Raw genomic sequence first — 14,029 nt, 5'->3', positions numbered from 1 at the left:
TAAGACCTTTCATTAATTGCCTTCCTGTCTTCCTTTGGCCAGCTATGCTCTGCTGAAGGACGCTGCTGGCCTTACGATTGTTTGCATGCTCATGTACATTTAACCATTGGTACTCAAACTGGGAACGTGTCTGTTTTTTTGTGCTGAGGTTAAGCTATTTACAAGTAGGTGAGGAGATTACATGGGCTATTATCTACATCTCTCTTTCTCCAAAATCCTGGCAGTATGGTGCAGCTCAGAACTTTAATCCCATGTCTACAGGATAAAGCTTTATTATCAAAGATTTAACAATATGCCTGTTGTTTTGTACCCCTGTCCAGATTGGTAGTTAGACTTAGCAGGGCAGCAAATGCCGTGAAAAGATGTGACATTTATGAGACAGATAATGCATGTGGTGTCCCAACAGTATTCCTCCCTTCAAATAAAGCACCGAAGAAAGAAAAGGGAAAGCAATGGATTACAGTTGATTTTATTACTGATGTTAACATACAAATTAGTGTTCAGCTGCCTTATTTCTTAAAGCAGCATTTTGTAATCTTCCTGAGTTTGCTCACGTTCAGCATGCTCAGCAGAATTTCAAGTGGTTTCAGAGTTTTATGGTATTTTCCTTATGCTTGTATGGAAAAGCAAGTAGGAACTCCATAAAGCAATTTCATGACTTAAGATCAAAACCAGAACACGATTCACATCCCCGCATTGCCTTTCATATATACTATGGGCAACTCATCCCCTTTGTGTTGTGCCTCCTTACTGCCCTTGACAATTGGAGCAAATCTGCCAACAAACAAGGATTTTTGTGTAGGATTTGCTTCATTCACACTTGCAAAGTATTTTGAGTTCCTTAGGTAACCAGCACTTCACATACAAATTAGTAGCTGTCCTAATGAACAAAGGGGGACTGTCTACTATTTAAGACATGATGGAAATTGTCTTTATTATATTCTCTATGCATACAGCTTCTCTTAGTATTTGTTTAAAGTGGATGCTATTGTGGTAGAAGGTACCTGCATGGTACCATAGATGGCCTTGACACGAGCAGTTGTTATTTTGTTGGGATTTTTCAAGAAAAGAAGGTATTGAGCTGAGAACTGTTTCTGGTTTGTTCTTTGTAATTTTTCCTTTTATGAACACTCGCTAAAGGAGCCAACCTGTACTGGTGGTTTTACTACTCCTGCTTTTCTATTGAATTGTTCACAAATCTTTCAACCCAAACTGGAAAACACACTTCTGTATCTTCTCCTGCAGTTATTCCCTCTAAACAATCACCGAAGACTGAAAGTACAGGGACATGTAGTCAGAAGAGGGACCTCTCTGCAAGATCAGCATCTGAAACCTGCAGCATCTGGCTCTTTTCTGCAGTATCTTGTTGCTGTCTGTCTCAGGGCTGGATGTCCCACTTGCAGCACTCAAAACCAAGACATTATTGTCCTACCACACAATACAGAAACAAGCTTTATTGCCAAATGTAGTGAACTGCTAGGTAGATTTTTACTTGAGATCCAAATCTTGCAGTGAAGTAACTGATAAACCAACACAGGTGGATTTCTGTGGAGGTCTTTCAGATTCTGTCACACAAACACTAGGGGAGAGGAATGGCTCGACCTTTACTTGTTTGTGTGATAGTTAAGTTGTAGTTGTTTAGGGTGTTGGTTTTGTTTTTCACAAGTAGAGTACCATTTCAGGACAAATCTGATGAGTTCTTGGAAGTGTCTTGAAGGAGAATTGTTGCTGAGCTTTGCCTTCTCTGCTCATTGTGATGAGACATTGCAGCTGAAGCGTCAAATAATGTAAAATACGTACAAAATAGTTACTGATTGTGAACCTCCAATGCTTTTGAGGGTTCCTTTTGATATCATAGGCCCCAGGAGTAAAGGACCAACCTAAAGCTGAGCTTTTTGTCTTCAGTTTTTACTCATTTTTGTTTCAATCCAAATTCTTACCCTGGATCGTGAGGCCCCGCTTTCATGGTCTGTATTCGTACTGAAAATCAAGATCAAGTGAGCTTTTGCCCTTCTTACCATCATGCAGTCATTCTGCTCACGGGTTTTCAGCAGCAGCTCTCCTCCACTGCTCTCAGCTGATTGCTTTGTTAGGAGAAGAGTCAGAGTGCTGATATTTCTCTCAAGCAGAAGTTCTGACTCCTCACCCTTGTGTAGTGGTGCAGGAGGGTGGCTCAGTTCTGTGTGGCTGGGTACCGTTGTTGCCTCAACAGGCAGCAACCTTTCCAAACAGGGTTTGGAATGAAAGGTAGCCTTTGTCAGCTTGTTTATGATGGCGTGCATTTGGGAAAGTGAAGGTGCACTGGCAGACATGAAATCCACATAGGTACACACAAACTGTTGGAATCTAGCTTGAAGATATTGAGTAAAACGAGTCCTCTTTCTTTGTATTCATGTCAAATGAACTTATTACACAGATGCACGTTTTTTGTCTAGTTTTAAGACAGATTTCTCTATTGGATCAAAGTTTGTGTACCAGAAGGAGGAGTGTTTCTCTAATTGGATTTACTCAGGAGGAAAGCCCTACATCAGAGGGTAGACTTATTATGCAGTTGGAGCGTGCATGCTGTCTGACACGGCTGTAAAGCTGATTTGTGGGTGAGGGACAAAGTTTAGTGCAACATCAGTGATCGATAAACAGCTGCGTTGTGCGTGAAGCTCACACTCTTCCATTTCAGCTGCAGTACCCATCGCTTGGGATATGAGATTTGTACTGAGGAGCAATCAGAGCTTCAGACAGGAAGAGGGAAAAAAGCAAAAACAGCCGAGCTGCTTTTTCAGTTGTCCGTCCCAGAGAGCTGAGCTGGTGGTTAAATAAAGTTCTTGCTTGACATTCGCAGCTCTCAGCGCTCGTCTCGGAGGCCTTGTGCAGAAATGGTGACAGTTGACAGCTGTTGTGCCCTTAATAAGATTAAAGTAAAGAAATTAGTTGTGCTGCCTGTAATCTGCCATTTAACACTGCAAACCACCTGGGGACAGCTTCTGTGCTGACACTTCCAATTCCGAATTTAGAGAAAACAGTGGAACTGAGTCATAGTTCAGAACGTGCCATGAGCAGAATGCATTTAAACGAAACGCAGTTAGCAAGCTTATGTTACAATTAAAAGAACCTCCTTTATTGTTGTGAAAAATTAATTTGACATCCATTTGCTTAAAGCACCTTTTCAAAACCATTATTTAAGCCTCTGAAATTTCAGATACTTTTTCTGACATAGGATTCATTTGGGAAATACAAAAGCACGATGCATTATCGCAGTTGATTTTCTTCAGTAAGTGGGAAGTTTCTGTGTTCAAATGGAAAATAAGTGCTCGTCCTTGCGGTTCTGAAAATCCCATCTAACCAAGAAACGTTGTTGTGAATTAGCTGCATCGTGTCACAAACCCTGCAGCCCTGCTGAAATGATGAGTTAACCTGCAAGGCCCCACCTGATCCTGCAGTGTTTATATTTAAATTGAATTAATCATTTTTTTAAAATCAGAATAGCTGGTGAAAAGAAAATCAGCACCTTTCATTTTAACTCAGAAAAAAAAAACCCAACTGGTGCACTGATGTATTTTCATCTCTCTCTGCCCCATGCAAACATTCACCCACCCAGGGAATAATCATCCACAAAAAGTCTATGAGTCGATTAATGTTTTTTCACTATTGTTGAGAAGGGTAAAATAAATATCTTTATGTAATTAGGATAAGATATGTTTGAAAAAAAAAAAAAGCATATGAAGCGTGCTAATTGAATTTTTGAATGCTGTCATTGTAGGGTAAAAATCAGGTGAAATGGGCAAAAATTAACCACTCTTATCAATAAATAATGGTTTAATGTTGTGCTCATATCGTGTGAACTGCAGATTGTAACTGATTTGATTAGACAGAACAGGAAAATTAATTACCACTACAGTAAAACGTACGGAGTTGGTGATGTGGTGATAATTGGCATATTGACACAGGAGAGGTGTTGGTGTTCCTTGCACTTTCACAGATCAAACCAAGTGAGGTAATGCGTTTCTAAGTCCAGAATTGTTTCTCAAGCTGAGAAAAAGATGATGCCAGAATACTGATGATACTTTTCAGTTTCCTTTAGACAAACAACTCGAGTTGCTAACCATCTTTATTTATTATTGTATATATTTATGATGCTTTTGTGTGGTGTGTCCGTGTGCGTATTTGTATAAGAATAGTGATTGCTTCTGTGGGAAGCAGAGTTCTACAGATTGATTCTGTGTTTATTCTGGGACAGTGTTATCCTTGGTCACATTCCTCTTGTCTCTGAGTGTGTTTTGTAGGACTGGTCCCAGCTTCCCTACACGTCCTGTTCTGGGAGATCTGGGGTTCTGTGCAGATGTAAATACCACATGTGGTGGAGTAGCAGGACGTGTCTGGTGTACCTGGAGCTTGCAGTGGCTTCTTTCTATGGCAAACCTGCTACCTCTTCCTGCAGCCAGAGGTGTAGATCACACAGTGCTGTTGTAGTTGCACACTGATGCTTAAAGCTTGTGCAGTTCACAGTATGTCGGTAGAAGTTTTTGGACAGGCGTTTCACCTGCTCAGATCTTCTTTCTTGGTTTGAGCTACTCAGTGCTCCCTGTTGCTTACATTTGTTCGTAGGTACTGCAGAAATGCTTCTCTGTAAAGCTGGTCCCAGGATGCCATGAATTGCTCCTGAAGGTTGTGCTAAGAAGAGGGGCCTTGTACCCCAATTCCCAATAAGCTAGAAGAAGAGAATGTTGCTTATCCCAATTACACAGCATATCAGCTAATTTCTTTAGCTCTGCTATGCCTTTGCAGCACGGCCATAATTTGTGTTAGATTTGTACTACCAATGCATGTGTGCATTTGCTGAGAATGCACGTGCATAGCTATTCTCAATAAAAAGAATTAACAGATATCACAAGGCAGTTCAAGCTTTTCAAACTGTATGTTCCAAGGCATGTCATTAGGATGTAAACCACGAACACAGAAGAGTCCGGTAGCCACGCACTGTGGGAGTTCTGCTAAATATGGCTGCATAACACTTAAGGTGTGATTTTTTTCCCTTATTTCATTTAAATATTCAGTTTCAAGTTTAGACGAACAATTGTAAATTACTGAAATATTGTTTTGTCATGTTCTTCCATTTATTTTTCTTTCTCTCCTCCTATCTTTTAGGTCTCTCTGCAGTACAGTAAACGCTTATGGACTCACCTGCAATAACTGTACAGAAAACTGCACCTATATTCTTTTTAGTAACAAGATCACCTTTTTAATGGACTTGTTGATGCACCAGTTTACGGTATGTAAAATACATTTAATGTAGAAATTTGTCCTCTTTCACAAACATATTACAGCATTTGCAGTGTAAGAGCTCCAAGAGATCATAGACTCATAGAATGGCCTGTGTTGAAAAGGACCATTATGATCATAAAGCTCCAATTAGAAAAGTAAGGTTCTTCTGTTGTGTGTATTTGGTAAACTGCATGTATTGTACTTCTATACAAATGGATATACTCTGTGCTGCTAATGAATTCTGCAGAAGCACACGCACTGGGAACTCTGGAGAGTGTACAGTGTGTCAATCTTAACCCATTCTGGGGCTTTCTTTTTTAATGCAGCCTGTGGCAATGGCTAATGTATAGAATGCTATGAGTTGTTCATGTCTGCTGTGCTCTTATGTGTTTCAGCATCGAAAGCACAACGCAGTTCAGTATGTTGCTGTTAACTGCATTTGCAGAGGTGTTTCAATAGCAGGACTCGCTGACAGTGAAGGTTTTAATTTTCCAATGTTTCATTTAATTTGAAACGTCATTAAATATTTTATTTGAAAACTCATTTTTAATTCATAGTGACCTGCTCATCATAAGATATTTAGTCCTGGTTTTCTACTTATAAATCGTGTGTATGTATTTTCATGAGCCAAGCAGTTTGTTAATTGAAAAGTTATGTACGTACTTTAAATAATTCAAATGACGCTGTTAGACTCAACAAGCCATAGGACTGCTGATGAACACTTAAAAAAGATGGTCCAAAGGCCTTTGGCACAAACAAAGAAAACAGGAATGCAACCTGTATGGTGTCCTCTAAGTAGCTGCCAGCTCATTGTTCTCCACCAAATCTTTCCAAGAGGATTCCAGGTATTAGATTTCAAATATACTTAGTGAAAGGTGCATGTATTGTGCTGGGCCAGTCACAACACTGCTCGCTGTCTGCAGGGCGAGCCAGAGCACAGGCTCCCTGCTTAATTACAAAGAGATGAAATCCTCCAGCACTTTGCAAGTGACAAGATTCGTTCTGATGCCAGACACCTTCCCTTTTATCGGCACAGCTCTGTGCAAATGGCCTGAACCTCTTCTGAATGAATACGGTGGGTATTTCTTAGGCTGTCGGCCACCTAGAGATCAGAAATACTGCATGGAGGAAATTTACAATGTGTAGATGTACTCTCAGCCTGCCGCCAAATACTGCTGTTGGATTGCAACAAAACTGGAACTAAAGCACAAAATTCCCCTTGACCCACAGTGGACTTTTCTTTCCTGTGCACAAAGTCTTCTGTGTTCTCTTCAGGCAAAATTGGCCCTTGAACTGAGAAATCATCATTCCATGAAATATGTATTTAAGTAAAAAATAAATAAGTACAGCACTACCTCCCTAACCCTGATTCTTCTCTCAAAAATACACCAACTCAGATCAAATTTCAGTTTTCCTTTTCTAAGAAAAAAGGCCACATGGAAAGCACTTCTTTTAATTGGATCAGGCTCTGAATGCCAGCATATAAAGGCCAGCCCTCCAAAGAATTTAACTGCTTTGGTGAGCTGTGTGATGCTTGTGATGCTTATGCTTCCTGTCTTGTGTATATTCCCATAATAAACCCCAAGTAACACTCTGTAAAAAAACAAACAAACAAGCAAAAGAAACATATAACTGCAAGATTTCAACCAATTATTGAATATGTGCTAACATTTGCTGTGTACAGAAAGGTTTGAGTTTTGAAAAAGCTTTAAAAATACTCTTAAATGCAGCAAATATCAACCTCACTTTGATGCAATATAATTAGATTTTAGTTTTGTTTTTAAACCTCAAAATGTGATGCAATGTCAGCTTCATTTTACCTAAAACTCAAAGCTATCCACTTCAAATATTTGAATTTAAGATGGTCACTTGCTTTATGGAAGTGTAATATATATTTATTCCTGTGGGAAGGTTGGGGGGTTTTAGTTTTGTTTCATTTTTGGTTCTTTTTTTTCTCCTCCCAGTGTGAGCTGGGCAACTGGTAAGGAATCACCTGTAGAGATTTGTGGGTTTGGGGTGGGTTTTTTGCTGATTTTTGGGTTTTTTTGTGACCTCCAGCCTGCTCGAGCTAGTTATTAAAAGCTATTAGACCTTTCTTCCTGCAATTTACCTCATTCCTAAACCTTCTATAGACATGACTTATCATTTTGCCTTTCTGAGCCTTCTTATCAGCTCAGGTAATGTGTAAGTCAGTGCCCACCGAGGTCAGTAGCAGCCAGACTCCAACTTTGAAAGGCGACTGCATCAAACCTTCCTGTCTACATTCATGGGAGGCTGATGGTCAAGAAGTAACTTCACTTCTCTACAGACTTGCTATCTCTGCTCTTCCTTGTCTCCTGAGCATAGATGATAGCTGCAAAGTAATGAAAACCTTTTCTAATTGTGTATTTTGGAAGACTGTACTCTGTCAGAGACAAACAGTTACGTGGAACTGTAGTTGTGTACAGTTAGCTTCTTATTTTGGTTGGATTTTTTACTAGTCAAGTTCTTCTCCACGCTGCTATCTGGAAAAGCCATCTGTATAAACCGTATGTTTCTGTACATACATCTGTAAGTGATGGTTTAGTAAGCATTTTGGGGTTCTGTCTATTTCAGATACCTGTACTTTCATGGTTTCCTGATGATCCATGAAAGATGTGACGGTTTGTTTGTTAGCTGTGCTCTCAGGTAGATCAAAGGGAAATGCCCAGAAGCTTTTGAGAACATCTTAGCCAGTAAAAATGCTTAGAAGTTATTGTTGGCTCGCTCAGATCTTTTCCATCCTAGCATATCTGTTGTTATCAGTTAAGCTGTAATACAAATCTATACTAATGAGAAAATGAAGGTGTTTTTAATTGTTTTATTGCTCTATTGTATTTCTTCGTTTGCACATTTCCCTCTAGTATTCTGCAGCAAATAAGTTGACTTCATGTTCATTTGCTCTGACTGTGACCAGAATTGTGAACTCCCAGGCACTGAGATGTGCTGCTCGACCCTTCCAGTCCATTCTGAACTTCCATTCAGTTTCCATAGCACTTGGGCACGCTGGTACCAACAGTTCTCTTTGTCTGTGTGGAGGGTTTCTAGCTGCCAGATCACTTAGAGGTTGAGAAACCCTCTTGTCCCTCTGTTGGAGATCCAAGGACCAGCACCTAGCAGTGTCAAGGTTGTCAGAAAAGTGCCTCAGCTGGATGCCAGCTCTGCATGTTGGGCTGTTTCTAAAGCAATTCAGACAATGCTGGCAGTGTGAAAAAGAGCAACATCTGTCTGTCCTTTTAATAATGTAACTTCGGAAAGACCAAAAATTTGGTTTCTGTGCATTTGCTTCAGTTGGGAAGCCAGTGCATGAGTCTCATAGCATGCAGTTGAAAATAGGGCTAGGATAAAAGAAATAATTACATACATTAAAAAATATATATATATATTTTTTTCTTCCTGGGCAGGTTCCATTTCTTTAGTTCAGTAGTTGCTACACTGAAAATCCAATATTCAATACTGTCTTGAAGGTATACATTTTCCGGAGTGTTTTAGAAGCAAGCCCAGTGATGACTAGAAATGGATTGTTTTACAAGGCTGGAGATCTTTCCATTTAGGTTTAATGGCTCAATATTTGAAGCATCTTGTGGCTGTGAAGGATTATACTTTTTACAAGAAAAATAAAAGCACAAATGAGTTTTCAGTGGTAGCTCTGTGGTGCTAACTGGAAACTGTATATTTTTGTTAGCACAAAGAAATGCACATTGATACACAGGGGTACTTGCAGTGGCATGAGTCAGAACCGAATAGCACTTTCAGCTATATTGAATGTGTGCCTAAGTGCTTTACTGGATTGGGGCCACGTTGTTCAGCATCTTGCAGGATTAAATCCTAGATGCTGGGCGCAGCTGAAGAGCTTACAGCAGCTCTACACAAGCAAGGGATTCCCTTACACAATGGGAATTCTCTACTGGACTGCTTTTATGGAGACTGCCAGAGCTGGAAATCTGGTCATTAGACCATATTGGTTCAACAACTGCTTTAAAGCAAGTAAGAGTTTTTATGACGTCTGGCATCGACAGTCATCATGAACATTAAAATAGTGATGAGATGTTGGATCTGTCAGATAACTGAAGGCATTTTTCCTCTTCTTCCTTTGTACTTGAAACATTTCCGATACCAATCACTTGACAGGTCGCTTTAGGTAGGTAATGTTACTTGTAGGTTTTTGACAGTTAAACTATGAGGCCTCTTAGACCTCACAAATAAAAATAGGAAGTTCTGTAATGCTTGCTTATCCAAAGCCTATGCCCCACAAACAGTGGTTTTTATGAACACCATTAATTTCTGTTGTAATCAAACACAGAAGGCAGAGCTTGAAAGGTTTCACAATTATACTATTAAATCTTAAGATTTCCTACCCCCTTACATGATATAATGATTAACATGCAGCAGTACATCACTTCTGCAAGCATCCCAGTTAATGTTGTACATAAATCTCAACATGCTTTCACACTATTCTGTTAATTACTTCTACAATAAAGAGTTGATCTTTTGTCACTGAGTGAGTTCACTCCAAAGGAAAATAAGGTAGGAACAAAATTCAAATTTACCCATTTTCTTTAAAGCAGTTCCCTTTCACCTCCTCTATGTCATAGACTGGGTAAAAACCACATTTGTTCTCACTTTGTGTTCATCCACCTACACGTTTTTCCCAGAAAAAGAAAAGTGAAAAATCAGCTCTGTGAGAAATGTTAGATTGTATTAAGAGTGTCAGATGTATTTATTCTTCAAATTAGTAAGAATGGTTTTATACTGAGGCATGAATTGTATAACTAAGGACTCCATACTTATGTATACGAGAACTGTATGCTCTATGTAAATATATTTAACTAGAAGAGAAAAATAGACATCTGTTTATATAATACTATTCATCACAGCAGCTGGAAGGCTTTGCTACAATATATTGTTAAATCTTTTAAGAGAGATTATATATCTTTTTTTTCATCTTAGGTGAAAAAGCTCTGAGTAGCATTTGTTAGCCGTGTTTTAAAGCCTGATGTTCCGAGTACAGGTTGACACATTAGAATTAATTTATACGTTACAAAGCTTAATCCATCTATTCAGCAGGCAATTAGAATCATTAGGCCTGAGTTGTTTCAGTCAGCAGAAGTTACTGAAGCAACATAATATTATTTTTCCTATTGAACTTGAATAAGCTGCTAAAGGCTTCTCACTTGCTCTCTTGGCTCACCACCAGAAGCAGACTATTGCACTGAGCTTTAAGTACCGGCACAAGGCTCGGAGCTCATGAATAATGAAAAAATGTGCATGTTGTTCTTTGTCACCAAGTGTTACCAAATCCCTCCTGATACCTATACAGGGAGAAGCAATTTACTGTGACCTCACTTGCTTATACTGGCTGTAAATGATTTTAACCTGGGATGAGAATAAAACTTCCTGCAGCATGCTGTGTGTTTTAGAACTGTGTTACTGCATGTTGTCCATTCTGATGTTCCTGCTATGTTGGGTTATGCCTGGAATTCGTGCAACTCTTTCTGTCTTCCCAGGTTATCATTTTCTTTTTCAGTTTTTTCAGGGAGGTGGTCTTGCCTTTGAGGAGTCCTTTAGTCTTTGAAATACTTGCCTACTTGGGGTATTAACTGTAGTAGTAAACTGCTAGAAGTTTTAATACTTGCTAGAAGAAAATCTGTCAGGACTTTTGTTCAGTTGTGATGTGGATCCACTGTAATTCATCTGCTTGGATGCAGTTAAGGTTGCCCTCTTTTACTGGCTTCAGGCAGCTATGTATTCCCCTCTTAGTTTGCCTCCACAGTTACTGTAATTTGTTGTTGAATTCAGGCATGTAAAAGCTACCTCCCTGCAGACTGGAAAAAAAAAAACAAACCAAAAACCTGCATTCCTCACTGTACCTTGTTATCACTACCCAGTGATACCCCTGTGGCCTCCCATGGTACTCTGTACCTACTGTCAGGTATTTCAGTGTGCTCTTTTAGATGCACATACATTGCGTTTGTCCAAAGTCAGGTAGAGGATTACTGTGCAATACTAAAGGCTGTTCCTTCCACAGAAATGAGCTGTTGCTGCACTTTGTTACTCACTGCTTGGTGTATCCTAGATATGTACTATGTCTTTGTGATGACACAGTATTGAAATCAAAGTCCACATTAGTTTATTCACAGTTAAGTGTTTTTTTAAAGAAAAGGTTTCTTTGCTAGTTGCTCATCAAAACTTCAGTGTATGTATTACACAAGAACCATATTGATGACATACCCTGCTGCTGTAGAGTTTCTTTCGGTTCTTAAACACTAAATTCAGCTTTGACTTGATTTATTCAGTTTTAAATGATGATATCTGTATAGGAGTATATAGACCCTTTCTTATATCTGAAATATTTGAATGTCTCTCAGCAATGTTAGACTTCACCATTGTATTTTGCTCTACTCGGATGTGTTTACAGTTCTTACTGTATTATAAATGTTGGTTTTTTTTCCCTTTTACTTAGCTTAATGTTCCAGATGACCATAATGCTACTTCAGGAAGAAGTGCAAATAAGCAGGTGTTTGAAGGTCTAACAACGGGGCTCCTGAGGATAACAGCTGTGATTTTCAGGTGCCTAATCTCCAGCTTCCCAGATGGAAACAACCACTCTACAACACTGAAGATAATACAGGATGTGAAAAGCAAATCCTCACAAGTGGAAGCCTTCAACAGCAGAATCCAAGACTTGATCAGGTTAGAAAAATAATAATCTTGAAATGTCTCTAATCCTCCTTTATTACAGAGAAAGAAAATTACTTTGACTTAAGAGACAAACTTCTCTAACTCTAATGTAGTAAAAGTAGCATATGTATCTAGTCAGAAGTGCTGTACTCTCAAGCAGAAAGATTTTCTTCAGGAGAAATGCAGGCACAGAAATACAAAAGACCAAATGTCTTTTAATTGTGCACTTTTTCACCCATTCTGAGGTTGAAATATGTTTCTGTATTTATCTGTCTCCGGGTTAATGAATATCTGTGGCAGGTAAATTGCTTTGGTTTTTTTGTTATCTTTGATAGATCAGTTTTTATTTACAGTGGCTTTGTGCATCCACCTGTATGGTTTGTCCATATAATGTTTTCAGTTGATCCTTGTAGCAAATATTGCCTTAATCACGTGCTTTCATCTAAACCATTGGACAGTTACAACGAGCCCTAATGTTAGTCTTCCATGTTGTCTGCACTCCTCATTGATCCTTTTTAATCCTAACATCTTTAATTGCTGTGTGACTTGTGGAGCATCCTCATAATCTAGGTTTCTTCACCTTCTTTTGTTACCTTTCTGTCAGTTTCTTCACCTCATTTCTTTGGAGTCAGCTTCCTTCCTTCCATGTTTTCTCTCCATTCTCTGCACCAGCTGTATATGCCCTTTGCACTTGTGATCCTGAATACCATGCATGCATTCACAGAACTTTTCTATACAATAAACACTTTCTCTTGTAAAGATCACCCAATAACTTCTATAATTTGACTTCAACTCTTATAACATAGCTGTATTTTAGTAGCAGCTTTCCTTTCTATATGCTTATATATATATTGTATATTATATGTATATATGCTGTGGGTAAAATTTTGATCAAAATAACTCTGTAAGTTCTATTAGCAGGATAAGGGGAAAGACATTCCTTCAGTCATTTTTTGCTTGAAACATTCTAGGTCTTTGGTAAAATGGCTTGAATGTAAGTTGTGGCTGAGCGTCCTCGTGGTAACTGCCTGATTTGATGTGTTAAAATTTGGAAGTGAAACGTTCATAAAACGTATCTGCTTACTTTCTGGAGAATTCTGATGTGTTTCAATCATGATCTGCCTGATTTGAAAAGGAAATTCCCCCAGGCTTTGCAGGTAGAGAAACTGTCTGTTATTAGGTTAACAGTGAGACAAGTTTTTAGGTGCTACTTCTCAGGTAGACCTCAGAACATGGCTTTTCCTTCTATTTTTGTTCTGTGATTTTGAGGAGGAGAAAACTTATATGTAATTAAGGAGACAGACTTTTTAGAACCACTGCTTTTTTTGTTGCAAACATGGGAAGGTACCCAGCAGACAGGCTAACAGTGGTAGAAAGGAAGAGCATAGACTTCTGTTTGGCCATCAGAAGGCTGAGTTTAAGAACAGGATTGAGGTCCTTGCTGTGACATAGCATTCCTAGGCAGTGCTACACAACATCACTTGGACTTCTTATAGGCGGTCATTAATTTGAGTCCTAGCTTGAAAGCTGGGTTTGATTTACAACAGTGCTGAGCACATTGAACAGCAAGTCAGTGGGAGCTTTACTTTAGAGTATATAATGTGCTATGTAATGCCAAATACCGTTAAAACAGGAGCATAGGTCTCTCAGATCGAATACACAAAATAAGACGTAAGTGGATTTATGTGTCCATGCTTCTGTTTCTGTCAAGGAAAATGCAGCTCATACCAGCTCCTCGGAATACAGGGACGTTACAAAAATGAACTCCTTCGTGTCTGGGAAGGTTTCAGGTGTTGCACTCTTCAAGTACTGTATGAACAAACCCATATTCCTTTCTCACCAGTTGCGCAGAGGTTTTGCACACTCCTCTGGATGCTTATTCTTCGTGCTTATTCTCCTGAATTCTGTTTCTCTCAGTTGCTAAGCCTTAAGACATTTTGTCAGCTTTTGCTTGATTCTATAATGTATGTAATTTTTATTTCCTCTTTCATCTCTCTCTTTAATGTGGTGCCAATCTGTTCTGTTGAATGAGAAATCTCATTTCTTTCATAAGCATTTTGAGTAAATGCGT

General features: G+C 39.0%; 1 protein-coding gene across 3 annotated transcripts in view; it reads left to right on the top strand.

The window, feature by feature from the left end:
* Positions 1-14,029, top strand: part of SCAPER (S-phase cyclin A associated protein in the ER) — a 143,439-nt gene that overhangs the window by 94,529 nt on the left and 34,881 nt on the right. For all 3 annotated transcript variants that reach the window (XM_048955654.1, XM_048955655.1, XM_048955658.1), the window contains 2 exons: positions 5,143-5,266; positions 11,741-11,970. In XM_048955654.1, coding sequence (XP_048811611.1) covers positions 5,143-5,266; positions 11,741-11,970 — 354 coding nt within the window. The remainder of the gene's footprint in view (positions 1-5,142; positions 5,267-11,740; positions 11,971-14,029) is intronic.

This window comes from Lagopus muta, chromosome 10 (genome assembly GCF_023343835.1).
Source record: "Lagopus muta isolate bLagMut1 chromosome 10, bLagMut1 primary, whole genome shotgun sequence".
Lineage (NCBI taxonomy): Eukaryota > Metazoa > Chordata > Aves > Galliformes > Phasianidae > Lagopus > Lagopus muta.
Note: the sequence above shows the minus strand (reverse complement) of the source record. Positions and strands in the feature narration are given on the sequence as shown.